The following is a 17603-nucleotide window of genomic DNA, read 5'->3' on the forward strand; positions in this document are numbered from 1 at the left end:
CAGGCTCAACGCTTTTCACAGCGTCACAAAAACTGTTTTTTATCGACTAACTGTGACAGCTTAGATCTCAGCTGGGTGATCCATCTCAGACCATTTGTCATCGTTTCAGAAACGCCATTATCTCTGTCAACCCCATTCAACCTCTCGTAGCCGGCATTTGCCCTAACGTGACTGCAACTGCTAGTAACACAAACTGAACAGCTTTTGTTATGTCAGTTCTAAGCCTCAGACCTCTTACATTAATGACAGCTGCGGGAGATTTTACAGTTTTCTGCTAATAAATATAAACACAAACACACCCACATGACCACTATTTAAGGAACAAGCACATTTACTTAGGAAAATTAAATCACACTTGTTTGCTAAGTGAAAAGCAACAAGCCGAATGAATCATTGGTCTATAGAGAAATTAAGCAAAGCGGTGATGTTGTTACTGTCAACATTTCTTAAAATAATCATTGGATTAATAAGACCTTCAGTTAATCCAAGTATACACTAGATGAGACAAACGGACAATGTATTGGATTATTATTATATTTGGTCAGGTTTAGACTAAGGATACCTTCAAAAACAATTTGTGAACAGATCTGCCGTCTCTTAGCAACCAGACTATTTCTGCTATTATCTATCATCTTTCATAGTATGCTTTAACTCAGAACTTTCTCTAAGTACACATAATGCTTTTCATATTCACAGCTGACTGTCAAATTGATAAACCCACTGCATATTAATACAAGCGTTGCTCTATTTTAAGCATCCTTTCAGCTCGGGCACCCCCACAATGGGTTAGACAGATGCATAACTCATAAAGTCTATTTCAAAAGCTCGCCGTGTACAGCAGCCGCTGTCTCCTTTAATGCAGAAGGCCATTAAGCTGGCCTCAGCAGGAGGACACATCATGCCGCCCTGCAGACTGATGATACAGCAGTGGCATCTCTCTTTGCACCTGCCAAACATTAGGTCAGTCTCTTACAGGTCATTTCACCACAATCAAACACAGTAAACATACTCCAGGCTACAGGAGATCACGGAAACAGCTCATAGTAGCGTAACAGTTGGTGTCATGTCCATAGACACATCCTCTGTGAGTACTGTCATAATGGACGAGAAACAAAATAATCACCATTTCTATCAACTAGAAATGCCTTTCTGTACAAAATTTGTATTTGCACTGCTGTATCATTAGCTACCAAATGAAGAAATCAAACACAGTAGTCTTTCTTGTAATACGCTTTGATAAGTGCCTGAACATGAATATTTTATAACACAGCTGTCTTGTGTTAAATCCAGAGTGATTAAGATCTTTTTAATGTTTTAATGGAAACTTTTTCTTATTATTGTCTCACATTTAACTATAAAAACCATCATTATGTTATAAAAACATTCATTTATTTAGAGTTTCAACTTAATTTATTTCATCAGTAATTACATTTAAAGTGGTTGGAAACGTGCAATGAACTAATAATAATGAATTTATGTACATTTTATACAATGTGCAGTCAGTTGCCAGCAGTTTTGGAACAAGATGTGACCTAATGTTACTCAACCTTGGTAGTAAATGGAAGATTTTCTAGTGCAAAATAAATGGAATTGTTTTGATTTGTGTTAATTTTTGTTGCTTCACATATAATAAGTTAAATATCCAACTGAACGCCTGCCATCTGGCTGTATTTATAGTGATCATATACTAACATAAAAAAGACTTAGATCAATAAACGAGTGTTTAACTCACCTGAAGAGCTGTAGATGTTGGAGAGCATCAGTAACAGGGTTCCTATGACAACAAAAGCCATTTGTCTGGCTTCCAACAAGACTTTCGCTGTTCTCTACAGCATAGCCTAAGTATCGTTTCTAAACTAAATTCATTCTCACTGGAATATCCCAAGCGAAACAATTTTAACTCATGAAATAAACTGAGCGCGGAAAAAGCACTTCAGCTGCTCTCTCGAAGAAATTCACAGAGGCGCATTACGATAAAGTCTGAGTGATGCCTAACCTGAAACGCGCGGATCTTTGTATGAGGAACTGCATGACGACTCTGATGTCTAACTAGTTTGTTCACTCCCTCTGTCACTCATTTGGCTGTAAATGTCGGTCCGCTGAAGCGCTGATGCGGTACACAGACTTCACAGGCTGTTCGTCCATTCAGCTCACTGCATGGCGTTTGAATAAGATGCTCGAGTGTGGCAGCGCTCTGCAGAATGAAGCGCGTGGAGCTGAGAGAGAGTCCGCGAGAGATCCGAGCGCGTTTCCCAAAGAAATCTTAAAGCGACAGCTTTGTTCGCTGTCGCTGCCCATAGGTATTTAGCCTGATGATTTTTTAGTAAATCATATATATATAAAGTATAAATCATATATGTATGTGTGTATGTGTGTGTATACTGTGTGTGTGTGTGTGTGTGTGTGTGTGTATATATATATATATATATATATATATATATATATATATATATATATATATTGAAAATAAAGGTTACACTTTATTATTTTAAGGTGTCAGTATTACAGTGTAAATATAGCCTACATTTAAGTACTGAGTAATAATAATTAACTTCATGTAGCCTAGGAGGAGGGTTTGGTTTAGGGTTCATTGCATGTAATTATGCATAATTTCTAGTTATTACTAATTACATGTAACATGTGTAACAATGGCACTAAAATAAAGCGTTACCAAAACATACAGCATTGGGTAAGTTATTCTAAAAAAGTAATTACTAGCTACTAATTACATCTTCAACAGTGTAATTGGATTACTGTACTAATTAATCTCTCTAAAAAGTAGTTGATTAGGCTACTTATTACTAATTACTTTATAAATCCCACATCAACCTTGACCCACTGAACAATATAAGGATGGACAAGAAACTGCACTTTTGATTCTTTCAAATAAATAATTCAATTGCATAAATTATTCTTGAACTGACCTAAGTGTGTAAATGGAGAAGGTTACATTAAAAACATACATTTTAACATTGAATTTGGTGTTAAATTCACTATTGTTTTATATACAATTATTCTATAGTCTAGTATTTAATGCAATAACATCAGAAGTAACTGTAATTAAATTAGAGAGAAATTAAGAGTAATCCCTTTACATTTTCAAGGGGAAAGTAATTAAATTACAGTAATTAGATAACTAGATTACTTGGTAATTAATTACACCCATATTAAATATTGTTATATATTTATGTTTTGGTAATCACAGCGTGCTGATATACAGCCATATCGCACGGCTACGAGTGTGATATTGTGTTTATACAACAGTTTGACGGCACGAGTGTGTAAACAAATAAGATCAACAATGGAGTGTCTTTAAAACCCTCTTTTGTGCAGCACTACTTCCTTCCGCCACGGATTCAAATCTCAAGTTGACAGTTGGACCCTTACTAATTCTAAAACGTCACTAATATATATATATATACAACAGTTCTGTCTGGTTCTCAAATCTGATTGGCTGATAGCCGTGCGATATTTCAGTGATAACAGCACACCTTTTCACCGTTTGTATCACTCGACCGTCATGGCGGCCGATCAAATCAACCGTGATTTTTGAGAATACTACTTGTTGTACCACGAACTGTTGTTGTAATAGTTTTTTTTAGACGAGAATGTAGTTGTTTAGACCTAAAATATGTGACTCATATTTAATAATAGCGCCTATTTTACAATTTGTTTTGACGTTTTCGGAGATGCGAGCTCGAGTGCGTCAGCGGCCGTTCAGTGCTTGTGTAACGTACGCGCCGAGAATGGCTTCATCTCGGCCAGTGCTTCGGGGATTTACCGCTGGCTCTTATAGTGGTTAAACATGAGACATAATTCAATTTGAGTATTAAACAGGCAATCTTTGGTCTTATTAATCTATTACTTGTTCCAGAGCAAGTCGAATTGTGCTATGTTAAATTTGATAATAATTAACTTACATCTTTTATATAGCATAGCATATTGGCTTCAACTAGATGGGTCATATCAGAGGAAGACTCTTCTCCGCTCTTCAAATACGTAAAACATTAAACTTTATAGACAGTGTTTTTTGAGTAAAGAAAACGCTTTAACGCTTTTTTTTTTTCAAACATCAGATCTTTATTTACCTTTGCATTGCACAGACGAGATGTCCAAACTGAGCGCGCACTTCATTCACGAGGTGAGGCGGATTTATGAGCTTTGACTGACAGTTTGAGGATCCAATGGAGTTATGAGGTTTTGTCACAAGCTCTTTAAAATCCTTTTAATTCGTTAAATATTTGTAAAAACCCACATACAGGCGAAAGGAAGTAGTGCTTCACATAAGAGGGTTTTAAAGAAACTGTTGTTATTTCTTATTTATTTACACACTCGTGCCATCTAACTGTTGTATAAACGCAATATCACACTCGTAGCCGTGCGATATGGCTGTATATCAACACGCTGTGATTACCTGCGGCCTCGTGCCTACGGACGAATCATAGCCTACGGACGAATCACAGCCGTGCTGATATACAGCCATATTGCATGGCTACGAGTGTGATATTGCTCATTATATATATATATATATATATATATATATATATATATATATATATATATATATATATATATATATGAGAGAGAGAGAGAGAGATTTTCTAATATTTCTACATAAATATTTCTTTGGTTGATGGTTTTCTCAAATAAGACAATAAGATGCATATTAAGATCAAAAAGCATTTATGTAATTGTAACCCATTTTGTTTCACCTCACATCAGCAGGGACGCACTTTAACAAATGTCCGTTTTCCGAAGCAAAAATGATCTTTGTTTAGACAGTCTGGCTATCTTTTTAGTGATGCATTTTGATGAATAGATATGCAGCTATATTTTACAGCAACCCATTAAGTGTGGCCATTATTTCCAATGCAATCAGACCCCTCATTGATCGGCCTTCTTGAGATTTACTGTTGCTCTTCTCTAGGGCTTTCCTTAAGCCATGTGCCGTTTTTCTTTACTGCATTGACTTTGTGTCTGTTGTGAAAGACCACCATTATTGAAGTGAGAAGCGAACATTTGTCTTTCTTTGAAGCCCAAAATGGGCCGAGAATCAGAGGACAGACAACAGTTTTGAGCTCTAAGGAAACCAACTGTGCAACAAATTGAAATTCTCCTCACCTCGGTTGAGAAATTGCTCTGAGTAATAGTAAACAATGTCTGAGAGGTCCGAATGAAAACCTTCATCAAGATCTCAGTACATCAATAACAAGTATTTTGAAAGCATGAATTTGCTGTCCAAGCACGGCGGGTTCACGCTTCTTTGCTCACATCAGAAACAACGGCCCTGTCAATATTCTAAAAGCAATGTTTTATCTGGTTCCCCAAATAAAAAAAGTTAATTAATATAATAACTCCCTCAAACTGAGATGAAATGACATTTACTTACTCTCAGTGTCATGTTTGTCATCAACATGCACCTACATGTCAAAGGAGCATGTCAGCTGTGATTGCCTTGCAGATGACACACAATTATGTGTTTAGACATATTCAGACTAGTGCTGCCACAAACAAATTATCATGTTGCTATCCTGTAATCACAAAGCGGATGACTCATAATTTCTTTCTGCCACAGAAACTATGGTCCCTTAACAATGTGTGGCACATTTCAAAAAAACTTGACAGCACAAACAAACAATGTGTTTTACGACATTTTTATCTCCTCGAAGGATTTTATTGACGTGTCTATTTAAATTGCAGAAGACCTTTTGAACTACAATTCTATACGCTTTCCTCCATAAGCTGTTAGTTCTTAGTGAAATAAAGTATATTTTCCCTTTGAAAATTGGCTATTAATCCATATGCTTTCTCAAAGGAACACCCAGCCAGGCAGCAAAGTATTTTCTCTTGGAAAAAGCATGACTACGCATCACCAATTTTCTTCAGCTGTAAATACTGTTTAGATTCACACAACACTGTTTTCACCAAAGCGATGCATGGTACAAATAAATGGAAAGAAAAGAAAAAGCAAAGCTCAAAGGTGACCCAGCTTATCGCTCGCCTCCTCCGGTGGCTTCCTGTTCTTTCAGCGCAATGGCACGTGATAGTAAACATTGACTCATCCGTGCTCTTTTACAAAAAAAGGTAGTTGATGCTTAACGAGAACTCTTGACGCAAATACATTTGAGTACTTTTGATTAGGCCAAGCACCTGCAGATATGTTTCCGTGTATTCCATGTAAACAGAAAAAACAACAGCACGAAGCTAAAAATAACATAATTGCTGCGAACCACAGACATGTATTTGGATTCTTAATGGCCTAAGTTGGCCTATAGCCCATGTTTCTGTTTCTGCTGTCTGCAGTTCCTGTCAATGGCATGGCAGTGCCATATGGCCCTGGCTCAGAGTTTCTCTCGGATTCAGGAAAGGGGTGGGAGAGGTGGGGGACGGAGGCACAGACTGCGGGTCACTCTGGGGCAGGGTGAGCTTTTCATAACAAAGGGCTTGCTCCCGGGACGTGTGCTCAATATATGCGTACTGTGAGGACACAATAGCCTTGTGATTATTTCCTGTGGTCTGGCACAACTATAACAGCTCAGTGACAGAAGTGAGGGCGTTAATCTGATGATAAATGCACGGGTTTGGGATGAGGATATAGTGATGAGGAGTGATTTGGGAGGGGGCCTGGGGTCAGTTGGGATAAAAAGAGCAGACCGTACACCTGCCTGGCAACATCAATAAAACTTCACAGTATGACCTCTGGTAGAAACAACCGTGACCCGTGGGAATAGCATGACTGTTATGGTACAGATGCTTTTCTTTATTAATTCACTTGAGGATGGAGTGTTTTTTCATATGAGTACAAACTCTTGAGGTTTTCTGAATTGGGATGAAAATGGTCTAAGAAACTGATAGTTACTGAAAGTTGACAGTAGTGCATCAAATATATGTATTTACTGCCACCTACTGGAGATATCAGTGCCTTGAGTGAATAAAAGGGTTGGGAATCAAAATCAAGGCCTCATTTATAAAGACATGTAGAATGATCCTATGTGCTTGCACGTCTTGTTAAAACTAGAGAGTACACATCACTTCAATCAATTTATGAATCATTGGTCTTTAAGAATGCACAGACAATAGTTAGTGATCCTAATCATGTTTTATTCCCAATGTATTAACTTTTCCATCAGGGAAACGTTAGAGTCCCACTCTGTAAAAGCAATCGTTACAAAAAATCTTTTTTACCCGTATCTATTGATATTTTAAATAGTAAGATGTAATTATTAGTATTAGGTTTTTTTTTTTATTATTGTGTTGTGTGTGTATGATTATGTATTATTGCAGCTCTGAGTCCAAAACAAATTTCCTGAAAAAGCACAATAAAGTATACTCTAACTCTAACTCTATGTGAACGAATGAAAATGTTCCTACAGTATGAATGATTTATACAACATCCGTATGCACAAAAAATGTCTTTAAAATGCAGTTCATTCAATTCAAGCACAATGTGAACACGTGCATCAAGGCATCAGTGTGTGTGTGTGTAGGCCTATGTTGTATTATTTTAATTGAGCTACTAGTGTACAGTAGTGTCCAAAAGTCATGTCCGGAGAGGGTATTTGCACAATATTTGCTTTTAATGACACGTCAAGTTCTATTAAACAATCAAAATATGATGAGTATGTTATAATGGGAAGAATAATACATTAAACTTGGTTGAGGTATTAAAATGACAATTATATGCCAAGAAAGGCAAACTCTAGCATATAATTAAATATGGGTTTTATTGTATTATGCAATAAGCTCACAGGAAATAAAGTATATATTGTCTACAATGTAATCAGTTATTAATTTTTCTCCCTTGTCTTTGATTACAGTAGCCATTCTCCTGGGCATTGACTCATACTTTGCATCTATTTTGTGCTTAACCTCCTTAAGTCCTTCCCAAAGTTGAGCTTCAATGGAAGACCTACATGACTTATCAAAATTCAGGTTTAAAATTTCCCAAATGTTTTTATTGGCTTTAAGGCCACTGCTGAGCATGAACACTTTCATTGTGCGCAGCCTGATTGCATTCATGGTGTGTTTGGGATTGGTATCGTGTTGGAAAATACACATTTGCTCTCCAAACAAATCCTCCATACTCGGCTACATTGTGTTCAGCAGGATTCCCAAGTATTGGTCCATTTTCAGAGTGCCAGCAACTTTGCAGATCCAGTCGTCTTCTATGAATATACCTGACACCATCCAATGCTAGGTTGTTAAATTTGGACTTGTCAGACTGCAGAACACAGCTCCAATCTTCCACAGTCCCGTCCTTATGTTCTTTGGCTGTTTCTTTTTTTTTGTGCAGTATATAAAACTAATAGCCTAAATGGTTTCTTTACTGGTACACAACCTCTCAATCCAGCCGTTATAGCCGTTGGTTTACAGTTCAAGATGAAATTGGAGGTTGAAGGTCTCATCCAGGTCTTTAGTAGCTGTTTTGAGGTGGTCCTACATTCCCTGACCAGCCACAGCACTTTATGTACTACATGATATTGGTCTCACTGTGCTTTGAAATAATTCTGTGGATGTTGTGACCTTTCACATTCTGCATATGAGCAATATCCAAAACCGATTGACCAGATTTAGCCATTTCAACAATATCTTCATTGGTTGCAGAAGGCAGCTCCTTCCATCTGGCCATTTTCACTACAACCCACAACATTACATCTAATAATATAGCTAACAGGCCTACCTTCACAACTTCACAACATACATACAAAATATTTAATAAACATTTGATAAAAAGTTTGAAAAAATTGCAAAGAAGCCAGTCTTCCTATAGGTCAGGCATAGGGATGCACAATTTATCGCAAAATAACATTGAACTTAAACTTGATTATCGCAGTTGTGTGTTTATTAGTCATGTTTAAACAATCAAAACGTTTCAATCTTCTGTTTATTCTGCTATAGCGATATGACGAGTGATATCTTCTCCTGCGGCAGGGCATATTTGGAGTTTCTGCGCAAGAGCGCCCTCTGGCTTTCCAATGCAGAAGCATTTACTACTGATTACAGAGCCGTACAGCTCTGACAAGCTGCGCATAAAATAATCGCAGCCTTTTTGCCAAATCGTGTGCGGATAAATCACTTTTGGCCACTACTGTATGAGTTCCTCACTTTTGACGTAGGATGAAATCCATGGAATTTAGTAGAATATCAAATCCGATCATACATGCATTTTATAAATGAAGCACTTGGTTAAAAAAGCAACCAAATTATGTACTAAAATATGTTTCCTACGTAAAAAAAAAATACTAAAAAGAGATTCCTTAAGTATTTATTCAGCAGGGCTGCAACATCGACTGAATTTACAGCACGAAAACAGACCCAGTGTAGTCTGATACCTGTCCGATAGCCCTATAAATCGGTTCCATATGGTAAATAAATCCAGCGCAACCAGTGAAGTCCGACTCCTGAACGAATGTCCTCTATGAACCAGTTCTTTTTAGTAGTAAAACACATACAGCGCAACAAGTGCAGTCCGACTCCCAAATGAATGACTCCTATGAACCAATTCTTTTTAGTGAATCAAACACATCAGATTCTTTTTAGGGAATTAACTGTATAGTGACTGATTGCAACCTGTGTTGTGTGATTTCCGAAAGAACTACTTGGTTCTTTTTAGTAAATCAAATACATAGGGCCTACATCAACTAATACTTAGGCTTAATTCTCATTCTTAATGAATAATTATGCAAAGTGAAGAGTATACAGGCTAAAAATCTGGATGGGAAGAACAATATATACTGAGACTAAAATGAATCTTATGTTATTCAAAAAAAAAAAAAAACTAAACTGAAGTTTAGGCCTTTTGCTATGAAACCTATTTGTTATAATTCAACAAATGAATGATGATCTTTCAACTCTAGACTCCAAGATATTATAAGCACCAGACAAAGTTGAAGATGAAGGTTAAAGATGCAGGGAAAAGTCATATCTCTATTTCCCCAGGGTCTTATAATCTGCAAATGTACAACTGTATTTGGGGTCTCCTCAGCTGTTGTCATGGCAACACCTGAGAAGCCCCTTGAGGCTGCACCTGTTTTAGCAGTCAGGTGAATAAAAGTCATTTGTTGGTTGATAGTTTTTGTGAATACTTCCTAAATGCAGTCCATTTAATAAATAATAAATATCTATCATTAAGTGCATTTTATATTTTAGACTGACAATCAAATCTTTTAAACACTTTCTAAAACTTTTCGGAAAAAATTAACTCACCAATGACATCAACGGCTCGCTCCAAATCCAGGTGTGACAGACTCTTCGCAGTGATGGAGGTGGGAGTGATATCTGTGTCTTTGGATTGTGTATATATGTTTAGCTGAAGAAGTGCTCTGAGTAGATGGAGAAGCATCTTTCTTCTTGTGCACAGAAACTTTTTGCTTCAGTCTTCTATTCTTCAATGCCCAGTTGTATTCAGTAAAAAAATATATATATATATCTAGCATCAAAATAAATCCATTCAAGTAAATCCAAGATATTTAAGATATTCTGTTGAAATACAATTTGGATTAACTTATCTTGGTCTGAAAGCAGAGGTGAAACAAATCCATCAGTTCCAGCTATGTGGCTATTGGAAATGACTAGTGCCACTGGATCTCCAAGTCTCTCTATCTGTCTTTCTCTCTCTCTCTCTCTCTCTCTCTCTCTGTCTCTTTTTCTGCCCATCTGCATCATTTGATTCCAAAGATTCCCTTGAGAACCTGTTCAACAGATTGTACCAAAGAATCTATACAAAACATGCTTACCAACAGATCGCTTCTTTTCGCACTCTATGCAATTAAACCAGTACCTCTGGCAAAAAAAGAGTGCTGTACAATTAACTAACAAAAATAAAACCAAGGAATGTGTTTATGAAGGCAGAATATAGAAGTCTATTGTCCCTGTGATGAGGTACATTCTCACAGCTGAGGTTCACCTCATTGTTTCTTTACCCTCCCTATTGTTAGTTTTGTTGAGTCTGAATGGCCAAGGGGCAGTTAACAGAACACTGTTGACCCCTGAAATCAGTCCACTCCACTTATTGATTTCAGATACATGGATCTCTGAGTTTAACAGATGTTTAATTAGAAGATAACTTCTCACTGTTGTTATTAAGCATCCAAAATAAGGTTGCTGTAAAACAGATTTTATTTTGTAGTACTTTGGAAAAGCCTAAAGCTGACACTAAGAGATGCACATATAGGCCTACCCAATGTGTGTATTTTGCGATAGGCTACTCCTCAAAAGTCAAATATCAGATATACAAAAATATACATATTAAACAATCTACATTGACTGTACATTTTTATCCATACATAGCCTATTTCACAGGCGCTAAATTAGCATACCCCATTGGTAATGCTGTTGATTAAATTTAATTGATATACCCCTGGTTTCACAGACAAGGCTTAAAGGATTAGTCCACTTTTAAATAAAATTTTCCTGATAATTTACTTACCCCCATCATGTCATCCAAGATGTCCATGTCTTTCTTTCTTCAGTCGAAAAGAAATGAATGTTTTTGATGAAAACATTCCTGGATTATTCTCCTTATAGTGGACTTCAACGGACCCCAAACGGTTGAAGGTCAAAATTACAGTTTCAGTGCAGTTTCAAAGGGCTTTAAACGATACCAGACGAGGAATAAGGGTCTTATCTAGCGAAACTAACAACCTGTATATGCTTTATAAACACAAATGATCGGCTTGCATGTACTTCCGCTTTCCGTATTCTTCAAAAAGCTTACGCTGTATGTCCTACGCCTTCCCTATTCTACTTACGGAAAAAAACAGAACTGTCGCTGCGTTCGTTCCATAAATTGAATAGGGAAGGCGTAGGACATACAGCATGCAACGTCAACTGGCGGCCCGCGGGCCAAATCCGGCCCGCCAGAGATTTCCATCCGGCCCCCAGAATAATACTGAAATCAGGAATAGCCTTGTAAGAGGAAAAAGTTTAGGGCTTGTCCGAATACCATTTTTGATGAACATCGACTATTCGAAGCTTCGGAGAGAGGGGCTGAACATATTTTTCTCTCTAATAAAGGCAGGAATCTGTGTCTGTATGTCCGTTTGCATTTATATTATTTCGAGAACCGTTCATCCAATCGACTTCACAAGGGAGTGCAGTGTCGAATTTGGTGCAATATAGATGGACACGCGAGACAGCGGGAAGCGGCGCACCTCACGCGGGCAGGGCTTATGCTCCGTGAACGGACACTGCACTAGTGATATAAAACGCACACACAGGTCTGTTAAATTAAGCAATACTTTTAAGGTAGTCTAATATTTTTCTGACTAACAAATTGGCACAGTAAGGGTAGATTTAAATAAAGAAAAACGAAATTTAAATAAAGAAAAAACGAAATTTAAATAAAGAAAAAACGAAATTTAAATAAAGAAAAAACGAAATTTAAATAAAGAAAAAACGAAATTTAAATAAAGAAAAACGAAATTAAGTTAAATTAAAAACGAGATCAATTTAGATTGATAATAACGGGTAAAAATGCTAATACATTTTGTTTCTATTATTCTATTTTACACAATGTCAAAGCAACAAAACACAAGTTCAGACATGCACTTAGGTCCATACAAACTCCACTGTTCTGCGCTCTAGCCAGAGAACACTCCCGTTGCTGGAACCATAGGGCTGGAACACGCGTCGGTTCTATTTCTAGCATGCACGCGTTTTCTGCGTGGCTCTAGCGCGCCTGAGACGCGCGTCTCAGTGTGCAAACTCCAACCTGTTAAATATGGGAGCCGGAAAAAAAACGGACACGCCACGCAGGTGAGACGCTCACGCAGCCAGTGTGTCGCCGGCCTTATTCAAGGGGAATGAGAACCGTTTTTTAGTTTTAAATCTAACGAAAAAAAAAGCCTTCTGAAAAGTAGCTTGTGCCATAGCCTGCCTTCAGTCAAGAATGACGATAAACGCGTTCTCTCATTGGACATCTTTTATTGTTTCACGTGCTCATTTTTTCACAAATGTCAAAATTTTCCTTGCCTGGGATTTTCGCACAATTGCGTGACAGTGATGGACAGCTTGACAGCCTCACAAATATGAAGCCTAAAATATCGCTATCGCCCCCTGGTGGCTTGCTGCAGTAGGTAATATGTAAAAAATAACATAAATTTGGAATTAGAATTAGTATATCAAATAATAACATATTAGGATACAATTCAAATTTTATTTTATATTACGAGTATCTGGCCCTTACAGTGTCTGCAGTGAAAAATTCTGGCCCTTGGACAAATATAGTTGATGACCCCTGACATACAGCATAAGCTTTTTGAAGAATATGGAAAGCTGCACTGAAACTGTAATTTTGACCTTCAACCGTCTGGAGGCCATTGAAGTCCACTATAAGGAGAATAATCCTGGAATGTTTTCATCAAAAACCTTCATTTCTTTTCGACTGACGAAAGAAAGACATGAACATTCTTGATGACATGGGGGTGGGTTAATTATCAGGAAGTTTTTATTTGAAAGTGAACTAATCCTTTAAGGTAGTCCTAGACTAAAATGGAAGTTTGAGCTGTTTTAACTGAAAGCAACATGCACTGACATACCTTAAAATATGTCAGAGCCATTGTTTTGTCTCAAGATGCACAAAAGTGATGTTTTTTTCTAGGGTATGTTTATAAAAGCTACTTAAATACCCTAATTTAAAATAAGGCTTAATCCTGGCTTAGCCTAAGACCTGTGTGTGAAACTGGTCCATATTGTCCTAAACATGGCTCTGTCACAAAAACTAGGGTCCTAGAAATTCAGTCCTGAAACTGCTGCGGTCCTAAAAGTGCAGCTTCCGGTATTGCAGGCAGATCATATTGGATTTTGTACCTCGATGTTATGGAACCACCAGGTGGCGACAGACTCGAAGTGTTCCAGTCCTGAAGGCCAACGAAGCTGCTGGGGGCTGCAGGTAAGTAGATGGTGACCACTGACCAGAAGTAGGCCGCCTACCTAACTTTGGAATTTAAAATGATTTTTGTATCAATACGAAGATTTTGGCACATTTTTATTTACTATACAGGGTCCACGTGTACTTTAAATATGATTTTTCTTAAGAAATAGCCTATCACGACTCATAGAGCCTATTAAACCATGGCGGTAATGTGTCGACACCTCAACAGCGGCCCCGCTGTTTTCAGCCCAAGTGTGTGCCTGCAGTGACTTGGATATAACGACGGCCATTAAAGCCAGGTTACTATCATTGCTATGAAAGGGAATGCAGATTTTTTTCGGTCCGAGTTGCAAAACATGTCGGGGACGATTTATCTACTACAAGAATGAGCTACAAAATTTCTGTAAAATCGCCATGGTCACATGCAACTGTATACGGAAGAGGATTAGGGCCAAGCAATAATAAAAAATAAAACCATCTCGAGATTAAAGTTGTTAAATTTCGAGAAAAAAGTCGAAATAAAATGTTGAGAATAAACTCGTTAAATTACGAGAAAAAACTCGTTAAATTTCGAAAAAAAGGTCGAGATAAAATGTTGAGAATAAACTCATTAAATTACGAGAACAAATTCGTTAAATTATGAGAAAAATGTCGTTAAATTTAGAGAAAAAAGTCGAGATAAAATGTTGAGAATAAACTCATTAAATTATGAGAATAAAGTCATTAAATTACGAGAAAAAAGTCGTTAAATTATGATAACAAATTCGTAATTTAACGAATTTGTTCTCGTAATTTAACGACTTTTTTTCTCGTAATTTAATGACTTTATTCTCAACATTTTTCTCGACTTTTTTTCTCGAAATTTAACAACTTTAATCTCGAGATGGTTTTATTTTTTTATTATTGCTTGGCCCTAATCCTCTTCCGTAATACTGACATGGCGACTCTGGAAAAACGTAAACATTTCTTAGTGATTCCAAACTTTTTGTAAAATAGCCTATATTTTATAGTACATATTAAAATATAATAATGATATTGATAATAACAATAATAATAATAATAATTAATAACCTTTATATAATTGATAAATAATTATATTAATACTAATAATTAATTGTTATTATTGTTGTTGTTGTTATTATTATGTTATTTTAATATATTAGTAGGCTGTATTTATTGAGACTGACTTGCTCATTGTGCAGTGCTGCTGTCTTAAGCAGGGTCATTTGCTATGGCTTTTATGCCCCATATGTCTTTTGTGTGCATGAGCTGTACTGGGTCAAAACCTCACTGAGTGAAGTGTCTGGATTAATGGTTGTGTAATACCACTGACATCTATAGTTTTATATCAGCAGAGTGTTCTAGTATGGGGATGGTTAAATGTCAGCAAATCTGTATATGTTTGGCTTAGAGTCTAAACGGATTTAAAACCATTTACTATTATAGGCTATGTACAGATTGAAATTGTACACAGTATCCCAGTTGCAAACATTTATATTAAGTCTTTTTGAAATATCTCTCTGTGAACTGCACTTATATGACCATCTTTCCTAATAAGAGATTCCTCTTTGGAAAATTAAAAATTTTGTGCAGTAAATTGAATTCTTCGAGAGCCTTTCTTGACCACTAGGTGGCAGAGAAGACTCATCAAATATTTTATGTTTAGAAATGCAAAGGTTCAAATTAAATAAAATATATTACTTCATTTTTTTAATTTTTGGTTAAAAGCTATAAATAATCGTCAACCTTTAAAACAAAAGTACCACCAAAGTAAATTCTATAGAAGCAAAATATTGTATATGTTATATCCTAAGTATTATTAAAAAAATATTTTGTTCTCATATCATGTATTACGTTCTCATCTTAACTGCATAAATGCATTATAAATGCAACTACAGTGCCCACTGAATGGCAATTGGCTTAATAACCGTGCAAACCAGCCAGTTCAGTGAAAATTTCAGGTGTTTCAAAGTAAATTATTAACCTAATTCCTAAACACCTGGTCACCAGGATGATAATGTATAACCTTATTCGCCTATAATCATTTAGGCACATATATTGAATTTGCTTTTGTCATCAGAAAGCAGTTCCAGTCCATTTGTGTGGAAGTAACCTGTAATCTGCAAATGGCTTTGAAAAAAATATTTCTAAAGTGGCTATGCTCAAGCCAGGATGGGTAGACTTAAAGCTCAAGCTGTGTGTAATGGTTAGCTTCATGGTGAGAAGAAAGCTTATGTTTTGTTGCTTCAACTAGCATATGGTTTTTATTATTTTTATTATTAATTGAATTCTCTATGGCCAGAACAGAAACTGGCTAACAATAACCAACCCCAGACAAGAGAAAAGACAAGCATTGCTGCATACAATTATATAATATAAAACAATACATAATGCAGAAAATGGACCCTAAAAGAGGTTGCAATATGACTGACACACAATGGTCTTAACCATGGCCTTAATGTTCAATGCATTGGAAATCCAACTGGATATAAAATTGAATAGAAAAGTCATGGTGCAATATGTTTCTGTTAAATTTTGTTTTGCACTCACATTATGTGCAGGTTATGCTGTCTCCCTCTGTGTTGCATACACAACATTGACAGCCTGTAAAATGTTTTTATATATTGTCACTGCTTCATCAATCAACAACCCTAAGATCTGATCACTTTTGCTCCTCTCTCTGAAGTAGCAGTGGTGACAGCAGCTGCCACTCTGTATTTTCTGTTTTTATTGGTGGCGCCCACAGACACCTAAAATATTTTTCCTGGACTGCTACTTGTCTATATTTATAAGACTATATTTATATGCATATAATATCATATTTGAACAGTGTTGGGGAAAGTTACTTTTAAAAGCAATGCATTACAATGGAGTTGTCAAAATGACCAATTTTAAAAATGTGATGCTTTGAGCGCTGTGGAGAGGATTCGTAAACACCTCTGATTGGCCATTGTGTTCACGTGCTCATCACATGTCTTTGATTGGCTTCAATGATCAACACTTCAAAAACGTTGTAAATCATCAATGAGGAGTGCTTACACAGATACACAGGGAAGCGTTGACCAGTCCGGTGATAGACACCTACGTTCAAACGCTTCCGCTTTCAAAACACTTTCAATTCAAACACTTCTGTGTGCTTTCAAACGCTCTAGTGCGTTGATCATTGTAGCCAATCACAGGCATATCTGTTGAGCGCGTGAATACAAAGGCTATCAGAGGTGTTTATGAATCTGCTCAAAAGCAGTCAAAGCGTCACATTTTTAAAATGTCATTACCGACTGGTACCAAATTCGGTACTTCTGACAACTCTGCATTACAATATTGTGGTACTCCCTAAAAAAGTAACTAATTGCGTTAGTTACTTTTTATGGAAAGTAATGTGTTACGTTACTTTTGCGTTACTTTTTCTCATCTGGGCTGGGCTGTTTGTTTGTTTTTATAACAACAAGAAGTTCTATTTTTGGCAAATGTTAAGGCCCTTTCACATCAAATGTGAAATGAATAAAGACCCCAGGATACTTAAAACGAAATTCTTTTTCATTCTTCGTTTAGGGTTAAAACGAAGTTAGAAATAAGCGAGCAGCGATATACTGTTATCGAACATCTGACACCGCCCACACTGCTGAGAGCGGCGTTTAGATGAATATGTAAATATGTACTGCGCACTTTCTTCTCAGTAACAAAATAAACAACTAAAACGAGAAAACGGCAAGCATTTTTATAGAAAGCA

At 36.6% G+C, this 17603-nt stretch overlaps 1 protein-coding gene across 3 annotated transcripts in view; it reads right to left on the reverse strand.

Annotated features, from left to right (window-relative positions):
- The window catches only part of zgc:77784 (uncharacterized protein LOC402947 homolog), an 83298-nt gene extending 72679 nt beyond the window's left edge, over positions 1–10619 (reverse strand). The window contains exon 1 of one of the 3 annotated variants that reach the window (XM_048161475.1): positions 10207–10619. In XM_048161475.1, coding sequence (XP_048017432.1) covers positions 10207–10342 — 136 coding nt within the window. In that variant the 5' untranslated portion in view covers positions 10343–10619. Of the gene's footprint in view, positions 1–1732; positions 2229–10206 lie in introns of those variants that run through there. The other 2 variants (XM_048161474.1, XM_048161476.1) reach the window with 2 other exon arrangements.
- Between the last annotated feature and the right edge of the window lie 6984 nt (positions 10620–17603).

The sequence above is a fragment of the Megalobrama amblycephala genome, linkage group LG16, assembly GCF_018812025.1.
Source record: "Megalobrama amblycephala isolate DHTTF-2021 linkage group LG16, ASM1881202v1, whole genome shotgun sequence".
NCBI lineage: Eukaryota > Metazoa > Chordata > Actinopteri > Cypriniformes > Xenocyprididae > Megalobrama > Megalobrama amblycephala.